The following is an 18,835-nucleotide window of genomic DNA, read 5'->3' on the forward strand; positions in this document are numbered from 1 at the left end:
AACTAACCCTAACTAACCCTAACTAACCCTAACTAACCCTAACTAACCCTAACCCTAACCCTAACCCTAACTAACCCTAACCCTAACTAACTAACCCTAACTAACCCTAACTAACCCTAACTAACCCTAACCCTAACTAACCCTAACCCTAACTAACCCTAACCCTAACTAACCCTAACTGACTCCCGAAGAGTCAGACTCGGAGTCGTCATCCTCGTCCGAAAAGTTATTAAATAAAAAGTTATCGTCCGGGTCCACGACACTTAAAACGACGAAGGGATCCGTATTAAATCCTTAAAGAATAGTCTAATTATCTTTAGTTATAACTATTAAAATTAAACACTCTTAAAATCCCACCGACACGTTAAAAAAAACCGACGTTACTAGTAACGTAAAAGTCTCCTATAAAGACGTAGATTATATTATAAAAGGCCCCGTCTAAATAGTAAACTTTAAACCTTAAATAACGTTAGTCGTAGTAAAGGAGTTACTTACGACGTCGACTAAAGAAGGTATAAAACGTATTTTAATTATATTACTAGTAGTCTTTTAATTAAAGTTAGTAAAAAAGAAGGATTAAGAATTATTAAAGGGTCTTAAGGATAAGGGTTTAATAAAGAAAGGATCACGAAACAAAACAACTAAAACGTAAGTAGTAGGATGTATAAAATCTAATCCTTACCCCGCCTTATCGAGAGGAAAGGGCTCGGATAAGTTTATATTATTATCTGTAAAAACACCGTAAATTCCCCGTTAAATTAACGTATACCTAAGGCACCCACACAAAAGACGCCCTAACCCTAAAGGCTAACGGCCAACTATAAAGGGGAGTGTATAAACACTCTGTAATACACCGTAGAATCTCTAGCGAATAACAAGTAAGTAGAAGGGGCCTGTAAGTACCTAACAATTAACCAGGGCCCTGACGGTTAACGGCGGCTATACTAGCGGACCGCGCCTAACAGGCACACTAGTAAGACCTGACTAACATAAACGGTGAAACCCCGTTAAATCCCCGTAGATTCAACGGTGTTTAGGTATACTATAATATTAACCCTAACCTTTATAAATTACAATCCGTTATTACTCAACAACAACTTATCGTACGACAGAGTCAATTAACAGACAGTGTCGCGTCACTGTTCTCTTCATTTTCCCGTCGACTACATCCTCGTACAACGTCTCGTCGTCGCTGTATTTCTCATTCGATTTAATTAAATCAGATTAGAATGGACCCCCCGTTTTATGGGGCCTATGTAAATCCGACAGACCCCTGTCTCCTAACAAAAAAATTCTCATCCGGTTTGTCTTGTAGGGTAGGTTTATTCTCGAATCAGAAGAAAAAAGCCGTACTACCCTACTTTACTTTATCCGAAATATCGACCTGGATTCATTTTAGACAATCTACGTGACTTCAACCTATGTCCCGATTCGCTTCATGTTAAGGGTTTACTTCATATACCCTACAAATATGGTTAACAAGGGGCCGTTAACAACCGAACATAGGGCCCCTACGACGCGTTTTTGAGTTGTACTATCATTTAACAATTTTAAGTTTTCAAATAAAAAGCATCCAACACGGTAAATAAACAGTAGGTAACGAGTAAGGAAAGACAGTAAAGTAAAAGAAAGGACGACAAAAAAGAACTCTAAAACAACCAATTCAATCATGGAATCTATACCCTATATAAAAGCCTAGCCTTCCCGCCCCGACTAATAGGAAAGTAAAAAGAGGCCTATTAGACTTTAACCGATAGTAGTGGTCATATCAAGTGGCAATTGTTTTACTAGATAGTAGTGGCCTTGTCTATGAGGCGTACCTTTAGTTGGGAGCTGGCACCACGATCACGTTTAGAGAGAAGCGGTTGAATCACCGTAGACTCACAAGAAGAAATGCTAGATATATTATTACGAGTAATTACCCGGCTCGTTTTTGGAAATACCCGTATATTCTGCCATGAATAAACCCTACTCCTCTTTAACGCTTATATGAGAAAGTTGAAGGATATAGGAATATATATATCTACTTCGTCTGCTAATCTGGCAAGGTTCTGCGCTGGTCCTGCACTGTTCCCAAGTTTCACGATGCTCTTTTTCCTGCTCTTCTCTTGCTTCCTCGGGCTCGCGTGGTGTGACATTCTCAGCCCTAATTCCAAAAGCCACCCGCTGCGTCTCTGGTATACGTCCCCGGCCTTATACTGGAATGACTCGTTACCCATTGGTAATGGCCGACTGGGCGGCATGGTCAAGGGTTCGCCCTCGTCCGAACTGGTGTATATGAACGAGGACAGTTTCTGGTCGGGCGGTCCCTTGAATCGCACCAACCTTAGCGCATTCAGCTCGTGGCAGACGGTGCAGCAATTGCTGCTGCAAGGTAACGTGTCGGCGGCTACGTTCGAGGCGAACCTGGGGCTGGCCGGAGTGCCTTCCAGCACGCGCGAGTACATGCCCGGCGGAGACTTTCAGATCGTCTTTCAGAACCAAGCCTGGGCGCAAACCTACGAGCGATGGCTGGATCTGAGTGATGGTACCGCCGGCGTCTACTACACGGCCGGATCGGTGGCGTACCAGCGCGAATATCTCTCCAGTGCCGTCGCAGATGTTGTGGCCATTCATCTGACGGCCTCGGTGCCTGGATCCTTGAACTTTTATATCAAGTTTCAACGGTCCTCCAGTTCGCAAAATCGATTCGCCGAGACGGCCTATGCCGAAAATGGTGATACCATTGTCTCGACCTTTCTGGGCAATCAGATTCGGGGCGTGTTTGCGGCCCAAGTGCGCACTACCGGCGGCTCAAAACGCCAAGTAGGCGACCAGATCCTGGTAACAGGCGCTGATGAGGCCTGGATCGTCACAGACATCGAGACCAGTGTGCGGGAGCCGAACCCACTGGCCGCGGCCAAAAAGAAACTTGCCAGCGCCCTGTCCTCCACCTATGACGCTCTGCGGTCCCAGCATGTGGCCGACTACCAGACCCTCTTTAACCGCGCCAGTCTGTCGCTAGGCGCGTCGTCAGAAGCCCAAAAGGCGCTATCCACCGACCAGCGCCGCCAGGCCCTCGCCCGCGGCGAGTTCGACGCCGAATTGGCCAGTCTTTACTTCCAGTTCGGACGATACTTGCTTATCTCCTCCTCGCGGCCGCACACCTTGCCACCGAACCTGCAGGGCATTTGGAATAACGACATGAATCCGGCATGGGGATCCAAGTACACGGTCAACATTAACCTTCAGATGAATTACTGGCCGGCCGAAGTAACCAGTGAGTGTTGGCCCCCGCGGTGGGTGTTCTCGGTGCGGGAATGGTGGGCTAATCTTTTTTTGTCTCTTTCTTATTAGATCTTCCTGAACTTACGGAGCCGTTGTTTTCGCTGCTGGAGACGGCCTATGTGTCGGGCAAAAAAACGGCTAAACAGATGTACGGAGCGGGAGGCTGGTGTCTGCATCACAACACCGATCTCTGGGGAGACTCGGCCCCCCAAGATATTTACTCCCCTGCATCGTACTGGGCCCTTGGGGGTGCGTGGCTGCTACAGCACGTCTACGAGCATTACTTGTTTACGGGGGACAAGGCCTTTCTAAAAAAGTACTACTACCTGCTCTACGAGGCGGCGCAGTTCTTCCATGACACACTGGACGACTATCAAGGTTGGAAAGTGACTAACCCGTCGGTTTCCCCGGAGAATTCATATCGCAATGGCAGTGTCAGCGGTGCCATGACCGTTGGGTCCACCATCGATAATTCCATCCTACGTGAGCTCTTTGCCAATCTGCGCGACGCCACGACCATTCTCGATCTGCCGCACACCCCTCTTGTCGCCCAGGCCATGGACTTGCACGCGAAACTTCCGCCGCTGCGGGTCTCCCCCACTACCGGCGTCCTCATGGAGTGGATCGAGGACTTTGTCGAGACTGATCCGGGCCATCGACATCTGTCGCCTGTATACGGGCTCTATCCCGGACGCGAAATCACTCCGTCCGATGCGACAATTTGGAATGCCTCGCGCGCCTTTGTCGATCGAAGAGTATAGTGAGTGGTTTTTATTCCCCCGGTCACAGTGGCGGAAGTCCTGTAGAACTGACCGGGTGTAGTCACGGATCTGGCAACATTGGTTGGTCTCGCGCGTGGATTATGAGTCTGCACGCCCGTCTCCACGATGGACGTGGCGCCGAGAATGACCTCTTCTATCTATTGAGCAATCTCACCTACAACAGTCTGCTTGACTCGGGTCCCCCGGCAGGATTCCAGATAGACGGCAACTTTGGAGGCTGCGCTGCCATTGCGGAAACCCTGCTGCAGAGTCACAATGGAGTGGTGAAGGTGCTGCCGGCCCTGCTTCCGTCCGCATTAAACGGCAGCTTCTCTGGCTTGGTGGCTCGCGGCGGGTTCGTCGTCAATGCCACCTGGGCCAACGGTTTGGTGAGCCACGTGGCCGTGTTGTCTCGTCTCGGCAATCTACTGAACCTTACTCTGGGCACGGGACAGTCGCTGTCATTGTCCGAAGCCTTGCCATTCAATTCCTCCCGCGTGAATGCAAGTGTATCCCTGACGATGAAGACTGCTCCTGGTGCCACGTATAATTTTGTCACCAATTCATAACGGAGCGCTTGGCTTCGCCTTTTTGGACTTAAGGAGTCTGCACAGGATCCACACAGAATTGTGTACATAGTTAGTCTCTAGAACCAAATTCTATACCTATCCCCTACATAAGGTATTTAAAATATTCGCCTGAATCCTTGATTGCCTCACTTCTGGTCTTGTCCCTGGATAAGTTGGTCTTGTGTTTCTATCACCTGATACATCCCCTGATTTGTCCTTCTGATATACTGTTCAATCCCGATATTTTCTTTGGAAAAAAATCAGAAACTTTTAAAAATACCAATGACATTTAATCAACTTTGTAGTTGTCGTGATTTCCCCGCATGTGTGAAAATGAGCTTAATCCAACACAATAGCCATGTCCTACAAAGAGGCAGGCAGTATTACAGTCCTTGATTTCCTTGCCGTGCCTCATTCGTTGCAGGTAGTCGGTTGATAGACACCTCTCATCGCCACTAATGACGAATGTAGCGCATAAATAGAAGAGGAAAGCGCATCGTACTGTAGTCCCTGAGCCCGCCTTTCATATTAGCTTAATTTACCCGTAAATATATTTTATTAAGACTACTATAAGTCGTAATATGTAAGTTAAAAAAAAGGTGAGTAAAAATGAAAATAAAAAGGAAGGGATTAGAAAGAAAAAAATAAAAAACTTGACGAATCATCCGTCTTAAAACCGTGATTAAGCCGAGTATAAACCAGGCCATTAACATTACCCCTACACAACAGTACCGATTTGGGACACCACTTCTACACCAGGATAGCCATACCCATGGCGTTACGGTCCAGTCCCAGTGGTGTAAGAAGCGCATGCTGCACGGGTTTCTTGGTCAAAGCATTAAGTACGGTAATCCACGCTTCCGTGGTCCCGTTACCAGGACTCAACGCGTAAACAAAGCTACCACCCGACCGGATCTCCGTCAAACCCGGATCGGTATTGAAAGTCGTCAGATCAATAGGCTCGCCAATGATTTCGGCGTTCACCAGAGACATTTCGACTAGGCGGTTCATACGAATGTCCGTAACAAAGGCAGTGTGGGTGGCCGGGCAAATGGCAACCCAGCATGTAGCGTCTTGGCCCGGAATAACAGTCTTATAGAGTGTGGAGGCCTCTTCGTAGTCGTCGATACCGAGGATAGCAGCACCGAACGAAGCGTCGGTGACGAATAGATTAGTCGTGTCGGGAATAGGAGTAGAACCAAACAGAACGGCAGTTCCATCAGGAGAGCTGATAACGCCTTTGTGGGAAACGGACGGGATGGCATAGCACGACGAGTGGATGTGTTCGACTGGGTAGGCAGCCAGGAAACCAGTGTTATTAACCGCTGGATCACCCTTAACGGTGGTAAACACAGTCTCCTGATCGCCTGAGAAGAAGACATGCGAAACCGTATTTGTAGGGCCATGCGGCGGCGTAGTCTGGTGCAAATCGAAGGTCCGTAACTCGTCAAAGGGGCCAAGACCATACCACGAGTAAGATGCGCAAGAAACCCCAGCCTTGGCACCAGTGAGACCAACACAAACGAGATTGAACTTGTCAGAGGCTCCCACGGTTGTAGGGAACTCGCCGGGCAACTCGGCTGGCTCGCCAACAACTGTCACCTTCGTAGGGTCGTGTTCATCAATAGCCAGCATTGTCACTGTATTGGAACCGGCGTTAACGGCGAAGAGGTACTGTAATATGTTAGAACTAGAAAAAGCTTATCTTCACACTGTACTACGGCGGTAATGGACATACATTTCCTGCACTTGTAATGGAACCTTGACTGAAGAGCGCGTCAGGGCCCGCGGGCATGCCTCTCGGGTTGATACCATTGCCACCACGACCACCAGTGGCCGTAGAAGTGGCGTGGTTGAGCAGAAGCGATCCGTTCCGGGCAATGGGTATGGCAACCACAGAGTTGTGTTCCGTGTTCGAAGTCACGTAGACGGCCTTGCCGTTCAAGCAAGCCTCCGATTCCGCGTCGTCATAATAATGACCGCTAGTTGGATGCGCAGACGTAACCGAAAATACCGAGGCCAAAGCCAGAAACTTCAGCTTATTGTAGTAATGCATGGCGGATGTGAATGGTGGCAAGGTATTTCCGTATATTCGCGCGATAAGTAGATTTTCAGATAAACAAAAGGTTTCAAGCTGAAGTCGAATGGAGAGATGGAATATCTATCGCGAGGAGCATGAGCCAGGGGACCTCTTATATCTTTCCTTTAGGACCACCCATGTCTTTTAAAACGTCTGGTACGCTCTTCATCTTACATGAAGTTTTTCCCTCAAATCGATTAAGATATTAGAATTACCATATTAGGAACACGAACTCGCCCGGCGTAGTCAAATTGCTAAGGCTTCACCCGGAAGATTTCAATACGAAAGAGAAGAATGCGGACCCGACAAAGAGGCACCGGCCGATACGCCCGAAGTGAGAAGATTTAGGTCTAGTGTCTAGATTGCCCGGTCTCCGGTGTATCCGTAACGACAGCCACATCTCCGACTGCTTCATTGTTGGTGAAACGAAGACAAAGGAAAATGGCTGAGACATTTTTGTATCTATTACGCCCGAAGTAAGTATAATCGATAATACGGTGATACAACACAGGTCGCATCTGGTTATTAGTTGTATATAATTCGAAGGTATTCTGTACTTCCCTTTTGGGATCAAATATAATAGCTCGCGGACTTTCGTTCTAAACTAAAGGATAAGATAAAGTGTACTCCCCCGAAAAAAATCTTTCAGACGACAAAGAAAGGCTATCACAGAGTCAATACGTGAATGGTGCAAGTCGTACCGTGAAGCTGTTACGCAAGTAATCGCGCCTCGACGACTTTCTCGGGCGTAGGCTTTCAAGAAACAAGCATACCAAAGGTTCAACATTGCCAGTTTAAGTAAAGTATTGATATACGACGGGCAACTAGCCTCCTTGTTCTCGGCCCGCCGAAAATGATCTCGAACCATGGGCAAGAAAATAAGAATGAGATGGCACCACGAAGTCCTTTTTAGGTAATAAAACAGCGCATAAACGTACGAGCCAAGACTGGGCATGTATTCAATTGTAAGAAGATGAAACGATTGATAGAGTCGATCGCGAAGGTAGGACGCTAATCGCGACATTTGTGACAAGACCAAAGTCTTACCGGCCCATATCGTCGCGTGTACGAGGAGATGGGAGGGTGCCTACTGGAATTGTAATGTGGTTTGTGTATGCAAAGTCTGCAAGTCGGTGCAGCACCACTTGGTAGCAGCGGGTAGGACGCTGCCCGTTAACAATACAGCACGTGACCCAACCTAGCTGCCGTCCTTGCAACAAAATTTTACGAATGAGAAGGTGGTCTTCACCAACGCACACGCTCTAAAAAGTGTAAGAGGAGTGACTAAGGTGATTGAGTAATAGTATTAATATAAAACAGTGTTCCGTACTTACTACTACTTATTTATAATATAAGGTAACAAGTTTCTTCCAAAATGGCCGCGTAGTCGTTGATGTGTCTTCCTTACGATTTTGTGGGACATCGATAGACGACCCGTCGAGGCCTTTGTTGTCGACGGCGTTCTGCTGCTTTCCGAGATAAAAGTTTGGCATACAGACGGAAGCAAAGAGTGTAACGACAGATAGGCAGATTGAGGCCGTAGTAATGTGGCCATTGACAATAGCGTACGCACGGATAGAGCCCTGTCTGACGGGATCATTGAAGTCGTACTTTCGTAAGGATCGAATACTCCCGTACACAGTCTTAATAGTAGACTCGGGAACTCCGGGAAGCTCCACGCGCATCTGATCAAGCATTTGGTTGGTCCAGATGGCCGATGCAACGGCACTTCCAACACTTGAGCCCAAGGTCGACCACAACGTAATAATCGAGATCAGTGATGCGATATCTTTATGGGGGACGGATGCCTGCACACCCACACGGGCACTAACAACGTTGAGGGATGAAAGGCAGAATATGAGCTGCGCCGCAACCAGGCGTACCGTGTCCTGCGTCATGTTGCCGTTGCCCTGGATCAGCAGACCGTAGCCGAGGACCTTAGCTGCAGCACCGAGCACCATAACAGTTTTGTATCGGTGTGTGGTACGGTGGATTAACCCGACGCAGGGGCCGACGATACAGAGACCCATAGTTGTGATGCCGAGGAAAATGGTCCACTGGTACGTCGTCCACTGTTTGATGATGAGAATGTATGACGAGAAGTAGGTGTTGCGGACGGCTGACGCAAGCTGGTTGAAGGTGTGGATGATGACGCCAGCGATGAAAGCGCGGTTGTTCAAGATGTTGCGAGTCATCAATGGCTTGCGGGCCACGAAGTACTCGAAGAGCGCGAACAAGATGAGAAAGACGAAGCCAACCACGATCATGGCAATCATGCTCGGATTGTGCCAACCATTCTTAGCGTCACCAGCTAGTGTAATAGGCAGGAGGATGAGGGAGAAGGCAAAGCCCAGAAGGAAGAGGCCAAAGATATCAATGTCGATAAGTCCTTGGTACGCCAAATGGGCCCAGTATGCGATGCTGCCAGTGGATGCTTCGGTACGGCCTGTGCGAACATCCTTCGAATCAGCCATTGTGACCATGCCGGCCTGCTTCCCACGACGCTGAATCGTGTAGAGTGTCAGGATAGCAGGCATGAGAAGCACGGGCACCATAATGGCAAACATGCCTAAGCCCCAGCGCCAGTTGCCGTAGAAGCCACTGCTAATAAAACCATTAACAGGCACTGTGACAATGAAGGGGAGTGATAAACATGCGCTGAAGAAGCCACGCCATTCCAATGGTGTCAGATCGGCGACAATGATGTCGCTAAGTAAGTCGAGGCCAGACTTGCCAATGGAGGTGAAGCAAACGCCGACAGTGTACGATGCAAAGTTACTGGCACTGGCAGCGACAACAAAACCCACGACGTAGAAGACGAGGATGATGACGTACGTCGTAGGCCGCGAGGTGATGTCGGCGATCTTGCCAATGAATGGCTTGCTGATTGCACGAATGATCTGGCTGGCAGTGCTAACAGTTCCAATTTGACTATGAACCCCAAAGGTCGACGCCGCCAGCGTGCTGAATATGGTAGACGTGATGCCTTGGTCCAGTGCATAGACAAACATGGTGAGGAAGATGGAAATGCCGAGCAGCCACAGCAGGACCTTGCCCTTCTTGCCGGACCGGTACAGCACCTTGTTAAAGGCCTCAACACGACTAACTCCGGTGTCGTGTTGAGTATCGGTGACGGTCGCTTCCGCTTCTCTCTTCTCCGAGATGTCGAACAACTCGTGCCCTTTAGGAGATTCCGTGGATGGCATGCTCATGGGAACCATGCTTATAGGCTGATCATCTGCGGGATGTGTAGACATGTTTGTTGATCAGTGGCGTTATGCTGTATTGAATGAATTGAGAAAGAAAACGGTGAATCGACCAAAGTCTGGGGGCTTGGAGGCTAGGATATTGTGAACAAGTTTCAGCTGGATGACCACATGTAGAAGGGAGATGATGTAGAGTAGCTTCAAAAAGAAATAGACGTGAGCGGCACGGGAGGAATAAATAAGTGAACTATTTCAAGGGGGAAGCTGATGGAAGAGTGAATGAGAACAGACAAAGTAAAAGGTGGAGTTGGGCAAGCGCGAAAGCAAACAAGAGTTCCGTGCCTCTCACTTTCTTGATTTTGGTCACTTGCCTTTCAAAGAGCTCACGAAAGGCTTGCAATTAAATCACTCTGCCAAGTAGTTTAGAATTAGGTCGAGAGAAAAGCGAATAAGATAGTGGTGGTGCATACAAGTAGTGAGAAGGTCGTCTCATGTTTTCCTACGGAGTCATACTTCTTATTCGACCTCAGTTTGCCAAGGTGTTTGCCTAGAGGAGACAATATTAAACCGTTGTCGACTTGCCAAACAGCCCTAGTAGCAAGGACCACTTTGCTTTACGCGGCCGGCTACTACACCGTCACTGGCAGAGCGCTATTGTACGGGGAAAAGTGAGAAATTTGCATCGAGAAACACCGAACTGATTCTTATCTCTTTGTTTTTTGCGGAAAGCAAATCATAATTGGTGCGTGCAAATTTCAACTATGCGGACGAGCCGGCGCCTAGGGGGTCGAAACACGACGTTGTTGAAAGTGATCGTCGTGGGGACGTGGCAAGGGACAAGTGTGAGTTTGTCGTACTCCCATTTAACTTTTGTCTCGGCAGCTCATGTACATAGTGTGTAAAGATGGAATTATGTACTGTACGGTGCAAGGGTGGGCGAAAACTCTGACGGACGATCATCAACGAAAACAAAAATCTAATCTGATAAGATGCTGGCTCACGTCCGGTAACGGAGCACGGAGCTGACCCCCGCGTCACAATTCAGCAATCGTCTAACATACCACTTCATTCTTGTATTTTTGGGGTGGGACCGCTTCTCATTTTAATTTAATGCGGCTTGGCGTGCAGCTTGGCGTGCAGGGTGGCCTGAGCCAAGAATGTGGACACCATGATACACCTGGCATAGCTTCTCAGTATGGAACATAATCTTCTACAGGTGGTAGATGAACATTTTCATGATATATCGGTAGTTCTGCCTGGGTTTAACACGGCCTTCGAATGCTTCGTCGTCAAACAACACGACCAAAATTGACACACAGCCGCAGATATGGGCAGCATCCAAAAGGACACCGGCCAACGGCCGCAAGATACGACAATCACGTTCCGACTTCCGGATGGCAAACATGAGCTGTGGATTACTTCAGACGAGATCGATTCCCAAGTCACTTTCTCGGTAGGTCTGGCGGCCATCACTCTGGGTCGCTGGACAGCCCTGGGGAAAAAGGTCTGTGTTTCCCCGGCAATGATTAACGAGAATGTGGCCGAGTACGACGACCTATTCCGCTTTGACATTGTCACTTCGGGTGACCCATCAACCGGCATCAGTGGTGATACAGAAACTGAGGATATCAGTCTTCTATGGACAGCGGTCTACGCTCTCTGGCTGCATCCCCGTGTTCGGGACAAAGACCTGCATGCAGTCGTCGTCAACAGCGAGCGGTTGGCGTCTTACCTCCGGTCCACGGGCCTGGGGATAATCTCACCGTTCTCCTCCTCATCGTCCACGACAACAGATGTGCCCGCGAATACGGTTTTCTGGCTACACCGCGAGGCTTTCTGGCAGGGCGCAGGAGCGCCGAGTACTCAGACGTGGGTTCGCAGTCGTCCTGAAGTCACCTTGTTTCCCACGTTTTCTGGTACTGGTAGTTTTCCAAGTCAAATTGGCTTCACGCGCGACAGCAATGTCTGCACGGTACACCCGGTGAGGCCTCCGAAGCCTGCACCAGGCTCCCTGTTGTACTCACGGTACATTGTGGAACTGGGCGAGCAGCTCCGCATCTATCACATTGACGCCAGCAACCCGGTGCACTTCGAGCACTACGTTCGGTGGCAAAACTCAGACCGTGTCAACGCCGGCTGGCGAGAACGCGGATCGGACGATCACCACCGCAAATATCTCGCTCAGCAATTGGCCGACCCGCACACCATGTCGTGTGTCTACGAGTGGGATGGGCAACTAGCCGGTTACATGGAGATTGGGTATGTGATGGAGGACAACGTGGCTTGCTTTATCCGATCCAACTGCAATGTCGTCATCGGGGAGTTTGACCAAAACACGCACTTTTTAGTAGGCGAAGAGAAATTTCGCGGCGGCAAGCGATACCAGGCGGCCAACCTCTCCATGAAGCATTTTGCCTTCTTGCGCGACGCACGGACAAAACAAATTATAGGCGAGCCGCAAATTGGACTCTCAGCGCTCGGTATCCAGGAGCGTTTTATTCCAATGGAGAAGAAAAAGCGCTTTCATCTACCTCACAAGACATCTATGCTCATTGCACTGCAGCGAGACCGTTTCTTTCAAGAAGGGCATTTTGTTTGATTTTAAAAGTGGCTATTCGATTATTTGTTAGTATAGGTTAGACAAGAATCACGACCATTAACACTGAGTCTTTTTTGCGTTATCCGTGACGGATGTCTTTGGATGTGCTAGGTGCTGCGTGCTGCGTGCTGCGTGTTGGGTGGTACTAGGCCTTCAGTTGTCCTTTATCATAGCATCGTATCGACCGACCTTGCACTGTCACATTTGCTTATCCACAAACCTCCTGCAACATTATGTCGGAATAATCAATTTTCTCGTTTGCTGATGAGGGTTTCATAAAGTCCCCCCACTGTTTGGTTCCCGGTGCAGCTTTGCAAAACTAGCCTCTTTGGGCCACCAAGGTGCCCATCCGTGACTTATGTTGTACCTTTCATTTCCTTTCTCCGTAATAGTGCCCGATGATGTGGTCTGGCGTTCCGGCTTCGGCCTTGGTAGGATACATGTGATGCCTAGGGTTTTACGCACATTACTCCAGTTTTCAGTGTTCACAGTAGATGACTTGTTGCCTGCGATGCTTCAAACGATTGCCTCACAACATCACAACCAACAACATGGCAAGCAATGATGGGAAGAGTTTTAACCCACGGAAGTGGTACAGGCGTGTCCCCTTTCTGTCACAAAAGCCAATACGGAAGAAGCTTACCGAAAGGCACCAGAAGACACGTCTGGCCTCTTTATTCAACACCGAGAGCGGCACAGACATCACCAACGATGCACACGGCGATTTCTGTACAGTTACCCCGGAAGTACGAGCTAATTTTCTTTCCATTATTACTTTCAACTGGTTGGGCACACTCTTACGGACGGGCTATTCCCGACCGCTTCAAGCGGACGACCTTTATGATCTACCGGACTCCTGTCTCGCCGTCAACCACGCAGATCGGCTTGAGCAAGCATGGACGGCACGCCTGGAAGCAAACAAAGGCCGGAAACCGGCGGGACGATGGTTTGCGTGGCGGCCTTTCTGGGCACGACGTACGTCAAATGCCACAGTTCTTGCTCTGGCTCTCAACGACGTCTGTTTCCGGCGTTTTTGGACAGGCGGCATGTTAAGGATGCTAGGTGACTCGATGCAGATGATCTCACCACTGCTCATCCGCTATTTCATTCAGGCCCTAGATGACCCATCCAAACGAGCATACGACGCCGGATTTGGCTATGCCGTGGGTCTTTTCGCTGTCCTTGCCTTCTCTGTTGTGACGAACATCCATGGATTCTATCGAGCAGCTACTACCGGCATCCTGCTCCGAGCGGCTTTGATACATGTCATTTACCGCCGAGCCACGACACAATTGACACAAGAAGCAAAGCTACGCGGAAATTTTGCGACCGGGAAGCTGACGAGCCTCATCAGCGCCGACGTGTCGCGCATTGACTTTTGCTGTGGCTATTTCCATTCACTATGGACTAGCTTCATCCAGATTGCCCTCTGCCTCGGTCTGACCATCTGGACATTGGGGTACAGCGCTCTTCCTGGGTTCGGTTTATTGGCGCTGCTGTACCCGGTGCAGACGTTCATGATGAAGAACTTGTTCCGCCTTCGTCGCAACAGTATGCCGTGCACAGACAAGCGCATCAAGGCTGTGGTCGAGGCTGTATCAACAATCCGACTTACCAAAGCAAACGCCTACGAGAATAGCATCCTCACCAAGATTGGCGCTCTGCGGGCAGATGAGGTCGTTTACATCCGCAAGCGCATGATGCTTAGGGCACTAAACATTGCCGTTACGTTCACTGCACCAACACTAGCCTCGGTCGTGAGCATTTTGTGCTATGCTGCCACGACTGGTAACGGGATGAGTGCTAGCGTGGTCTTTTCATCTCTGACCTTCTTCCTCTTGATGCGGACACCACTTGGATCGCTGCCCATCGCCATTTCAACTCTCGCGGACGCCCAGGCAGCTCTCGAGCGGCTGTCGGCATTTTTGTTGGCATCCGACAACGGCACGGCCCGTGATGCGGCCCTTCGCAACGCTCTTGCGGAAAAGGGAAGGAACCTGAAAGACGGCAGGACCATCATCCAATTGAAGGATGCTAGTTTCTGGTACCACGACAGCGACCAGCTGCGCGCCATATGGGAAAGTGAGGCCAGCATTGGCGAGAAAAATCTCGTCCTGGGAGAAGCGAAGAAAGAGGCTGCAGGTCCATCTATGTCTTTGTACATTGATTCGCTTGAGGTGGAGAAGGGCCAATTTATGGCTATTGTTGGGCCAGTTGCAGCCGGCAAATCGTCCGTCTTGCGAGCCCTTCTGGGTGACATGCACCTTTCCAAGGCTGAATCTTGTGTCGTCAACGTCGATACGTCCACCTCGTTGTCACCAGTGGCTTACGTCTCTCAGGAAGCTTGGCTTCTCAGCGAGACTGTGCGAGAAAACATTGTGTTCGGGCGCCCTTTTGATGCTTCCTGGTATAGTGACGTGCTCAGTCGCTGTTGTCTTGATGACGACCTCCGAATGCTTATCGACGGCGACATGACCATAATTGGTGAAAAGGGTGTTTCGTTGTCCGGAGGCCAAAAGCAGAGGATTTCTTTGGCTCGTGCCGTGTATGGCCGCAGTCATCTTCTTCTTCTCGACGATTGTTTCTCGTCACTGGATGCTCACGTTGGCAGCCGCGTATTTGAAAACGTGGTCAACCAAACGCGTCACGCCAGAGAATGTACGATCGTCCTCGTTACACATTCAATGGTACTTGCTCGTCAAGCGGATCACATTGTCTACATGGACAGTGGACGTATTATGGAACAGGGCTCATTTTCCGAGCTCATGAGGCGAGCGGGTCCATTCGCCGAGTACAATAGGTCTTCAACCGTGGCCCAAACGACCTACGCAGACACATCACCGGTCAAGAATGACGATGGCATGAGCATCCAAACATCTGAAAAGTCGAAGATGCATGTGGAAGGGAGAAATGACAACATCAAGAATGGGGCCACTGCGCCCGCAGAGACAATTGAACACAACCAGAAGGGGAGAGGTAGGGAGATTATGCGTCGCGAAGAGCGTCTCGTTGGCACAGTCAGTGGAAAGACGTATTTGGACTACCTGAAATTTGGCAACGCATTGATCACTGTGCCTCTGTTCATTCTAGCCATCGCCGTGTTTCAGGGCAGCAGTGTCGTCTCTACGCTGTGGCTCAGCTGGTGGCAAACGAAAAAATATCTCGACATTAGCGAGGGTGGCTACATGGCCGGCTATGCTGCCTGGGGCATCGGTCAGTCACTTGGCCTGTTTACCATGAGCGCAGTATTTGCCTTGTTTTGCTTTTGGTGCTCAAATCACCTTCACGCGGCTTCACTTTTCGGCATCATGTATGCGCCGGTTTCATTTTTCGACACAACGCCGCAGGGAAGAATCACTCACCGATTTAGTAAGGATACGGATGCCATGGACAACGTGGTCGGTGAGCAGTTGCGTATCTTCATTTCGACGTTGGTCCAGGTTGTCGGCACCGTGGTTGTCGTCAGCATAATCCTGCCCATTTTCGTTGGGATTGCCGCCGGTGTGCTTCTCATCTATACCTGGACGGGCATGTACTACAGACCATCGGCCCGTGAGCTGCGCCGCCTCAACAATCTTCTCCGCAGCCGCATCTATGAGCACTTTACTGAGACCCTCTCTGGACTGCCCACACTGACAACTTTTGGGCGAGTCGGAGGATTCGTCGCTGATAACGCGCGCCGCATTGACACCGAGAACACGGCATATTGGCTCTCAGTCGCTGCCGTCCGTTGGTTAAACATACGGCTTGATCTTTTGGGCGCCGTTTTGGTTCTGGGCACGGGCCTGCTGGCCATTGGTTTGCGTGACCACATTAACCCATCGACTGGTGGCTTGGTGTTATCATACATGGTAACGGCCCAGGCGGCGTTTGGGAACATGATCCGATTCAGCGCAGAGATTGAAAACAACATGAACTCGATCGAGCGCCTGCTTCATTATGCAAACGAAATACCACAGGAGGCTACACATGATGTTCAAGACGTTGACACAGAACTTCGCAAACAGTCATGGCCGAGTAGAGGACATGTACAGTTTGAGTCACTTACGTTGAACCACCGCTCAGACCACGATCCTGCGCTTCGAGATGTGAGTTTGGATATCCAGCCAGGTTCACGCACCGGTATTGTCGGGCGCACCGGGGCCGGGAAGAGTACTCGTACGTATATTTGTTTGCATCTCTGTGTGATTTATTTTTCTTTCTACATACTAACCTTACAAGTGATCACTGCTCTCCTACGACTCGCGGAACCGACCAGTGGCCGTATTCTTATCGATGGTGTTGATATACAAACAGTTGGCCTTCATATTCTTCGGTCTCATATATCCGTTATCAGTCAAGACGCGGTTCTCTTGGCCGGGACGATTCGCTACAATCTTGACCCATTCCACGAGCATGACGATGTATGGCTCACACAATGTCTGCACATGGTTGGACTTACTGCGCAGCAGCGTCTCAAAGAAAATGATACTCACTTGGCTGCAAACATGTCCAGAGTCCACGCCGCTGCCGACAATGGCAACAGCAGCGGCAATTACGGCAATACTGTCTCTGCCTCGGTCCTGCATCTTGATTCGGAGGTCGGGGAAAACGGGTCCAACATCTCCCATGGCCAGCGATCCCTTATCTCGATTGCTCGTGCTCTCGTCCGCAAGGCTAAAATAGTTGTCCTTGATGAGGCAACTGCCTCCATTGACGAACGTGCTGATCGCCAGCTTCAGCGCATATTGAGCGAGTTTATGAGCAATTCGACCGTGCTCACTGTAGCCCATCGTCTCGATACTATTATCGGCTCTTGTGACCGGATAGTGGTCATGGATTCAGGAACTGTAGCTGAGTTTGGCTCAGCATCCGAGCTGTATGCAAAGGCCGGTTTATTCCGAGCACTCTGTGACGCCGCCAAAATCTCGGTTAAGTGATTATGCAAACTGCCTTGGCTGGCACATCTTCAGCTGCTCGGTTCAAAAAAGTACTTGTTGATTCAATCCCTACTACTAGCATCCGTTTTAATTCTGTTTCATTTCTAGTCAGGTTTATGTGGTTCCATTGTCGTTTTCCTGGTTCGTGTTCTTGCCCGCGCGGGGGTCAATGGACTAAAACGTATTGTACGGCTGCGGCATTTGCGGTACTGACGACGTTTATTTGGTTCCTTGGCTGTATTCTTCCTCTCCTTTAGTCTTGTCATTTATTTGCCAATTGTTTTAGGTAGTCGATGGCCCTTAAATCCTATTTGAACAACCTATGTTACAGTCACGTATAGTTGTTTAACTTCGTGTTGCACAGCGTGTGTTCAAGTAGAGGCGTTTGCAAGTACGGCGTCCACTACAAATCTTTAGTTGTTACCTTGTCAAAAACACATTTGTTTCTGTTCTAGTATTTTTACTAGCACACATACTTATGCTACACAAAACCGATGCCGAGAAAAGACCATCCAATGGATGTGGTGCAGAGTAAAATCTCAAACAGTTCATTTTAAAATTTGATTACGAACGCTGAATGGCGGTATCGCGTTGGCCACAGCTGTATTTCCCTCAATTCTCCTGAACTCATTTGAACTCGTTGCGAAGTATCGAATACGTAACACTTAGGTGGACCGTGATATTTTCAGCCGATCAGGTCCGAAATGTACCCTGCCAATGTTATGGCACTGTGTTATACGGTGCTCAAATTGTGGGCGACCAGGTTTTAGGACCCCCACACGCGTATGTCGGCTGAGTATTCACAGTAGGGAGTTTGGGCTAACCCAAAAAGGTGCTTCGACAGGGAACGGAGACGACTGAAATGGGAAGGATGATCCATCAGGCTCCACTCCGTTAGCAATCTTATTTTATCAATCTTCAATCTTATTTTATCAATCTTATTTTATCAATCTAATCAGCTGCCTGAGGCAAGGTCAGGAAAAGAAGCAAAAAATATCATTGTTGTCGCTACTAGCTGCGCTCGGCATGACGAAAGATGTCGGACGAGCCAAGGGACTTGGCACTTTGCCTCAGCTAACAATTTATCGTTCGACGCGCAAAAGTTCGATGTGAGAAAGGAAATGGCTTTTGTTCCATCTATCCGATCAGCATGTTTCAAGCATTCCTACTAACAAACCACGGAGACGGATTCCGATATCGGCTGGCAGCAGACCAAACACAAGTTTGGAGCCCCAGAACGTGCACAGCTGAATTCATATTACGCAGTACAAGTTTGCATAAACAGGGTTTAATTTAAAGAAGAAGGACCAACAAAATTTAAATAGTGTTAAAATAATTAGTGAAAATAAAATCTCAGAAAATCCGTATGAAATTGTGGTACGTAAATGAACACAGGTAAAGGAAAATTTCTGTCCGAACAACGGTTGGCAGGTC

At 49.1% G+C, this 18,835-nt stretch overlaps 5 protein-coding genes across 5 annotated transcripts; 3 read left to right on the forward strand and 2 right to left on the reverse strand.

Moving 5' to 3' along the window:
• Positions 1–2,085: 2,085 nt before the first annotated feature.
• Positions 2,086–4,597, forward strand: SPSK_05962 (alpha-L-fucosidase; the record flags this gene model as incomplete). The annotated part of the gene is made up of 3 exons (XM_016732670.1): positions 2,086–3,259; positions 3,337–4,027; positions 4,090–4,597. The coding sequence occupies 3 exons, from the start codon at positions 2,086–2,088 to the stop codon at positions 4,595–4,597; spliced, it is 2,373 nt and encodes a 790-aa protein (XP_016591719.1).
• Positions 4,598–5,347: 750 nt separating this feature from the next.
• SPSK_06314 (uncharacterized protein) lies at positions 5,348–6,653 on the reverse strand (the record flags this gene model as incomplete). The annotated part of the gene is made up of 2 exons (XM_016733020.1): positions 5,348–6,271; positions 6,336–6,653. The coding sequence occupies 2 exons, from the start codon at positions 6,651–6,653 to the stop codon at positions 5,348–5,350; spliced, it is 1,242 nt and encodes a 413-aa protein (XP_016591720.1).
• A 1,364-nt stretch (positions 6,654–8,017) lies between these two features.
• Positions 8,018–9,934, reverse strand: SPSK_06090 (siderophore iron transporter; the record flags this gene model as incomplete). Its single annotated transcript, XM_016732797.1, has 1 exon — positions 8,018–9,934. One exon carries the CDS (start codon positions 9,932–9,934, stop codon positions 8,018–8,020), a length of 1,917 nt encoding a protein of 638 aa, XP_016591721.1.
• A 1,276-nt stretch (positions 9,935–11,210) lies between these two features.
• On the forward strand, positions 11,211–12,482 carry SPSK_06328 (uncharacterized protein; the record flags this gene model as incomplete). The annotated part of the gene is made up of 1 exon (XM_016733034.1): positions 11,211–12,482. One exon carries the CDS (start codon positions 11,211–11,213, stop codon positions 12,480–12,482), a length of 1,272 nt encoding a protein of 423 aa, XP_016591722.1.
• A 551-nt stretch (positions 12,483–13,033) lies between these two features.
• Positions 13,034–17,401, forward strand: SPSK_05826 (ABC transporter; the record flags this gene model as incomplete). Its single annotated transcript, XM_016732536.1, has 2 exons — positions 13,034–16,640; positions 16,704–17,401. The coding sequence occupies 2 exons, from the start codon at positions 13,034–13,036 to the stop codon at positions 17,399–17,401; spliced, it is 4,305 nt and encodes a 1,434-aa protein (XP_016591723.1).
• Between the last annotated feature and the right edge of the window lie 1,434 nt (positions 17,402–18,835).

This window comes from Sporothrix schenckii (genome assembly GCF_000961545.1).
Source record: "Sporothrix schenckii 1099-18 chromosome Unknown Cont38, whole genome shotgun sequence".
NCBI lineage: Eukaryota > Fungi > Ascomycota > Sordariomycetes > Ophiostomatales > Ophiostomataceae > Sporothrix > Sporothrix schenckii.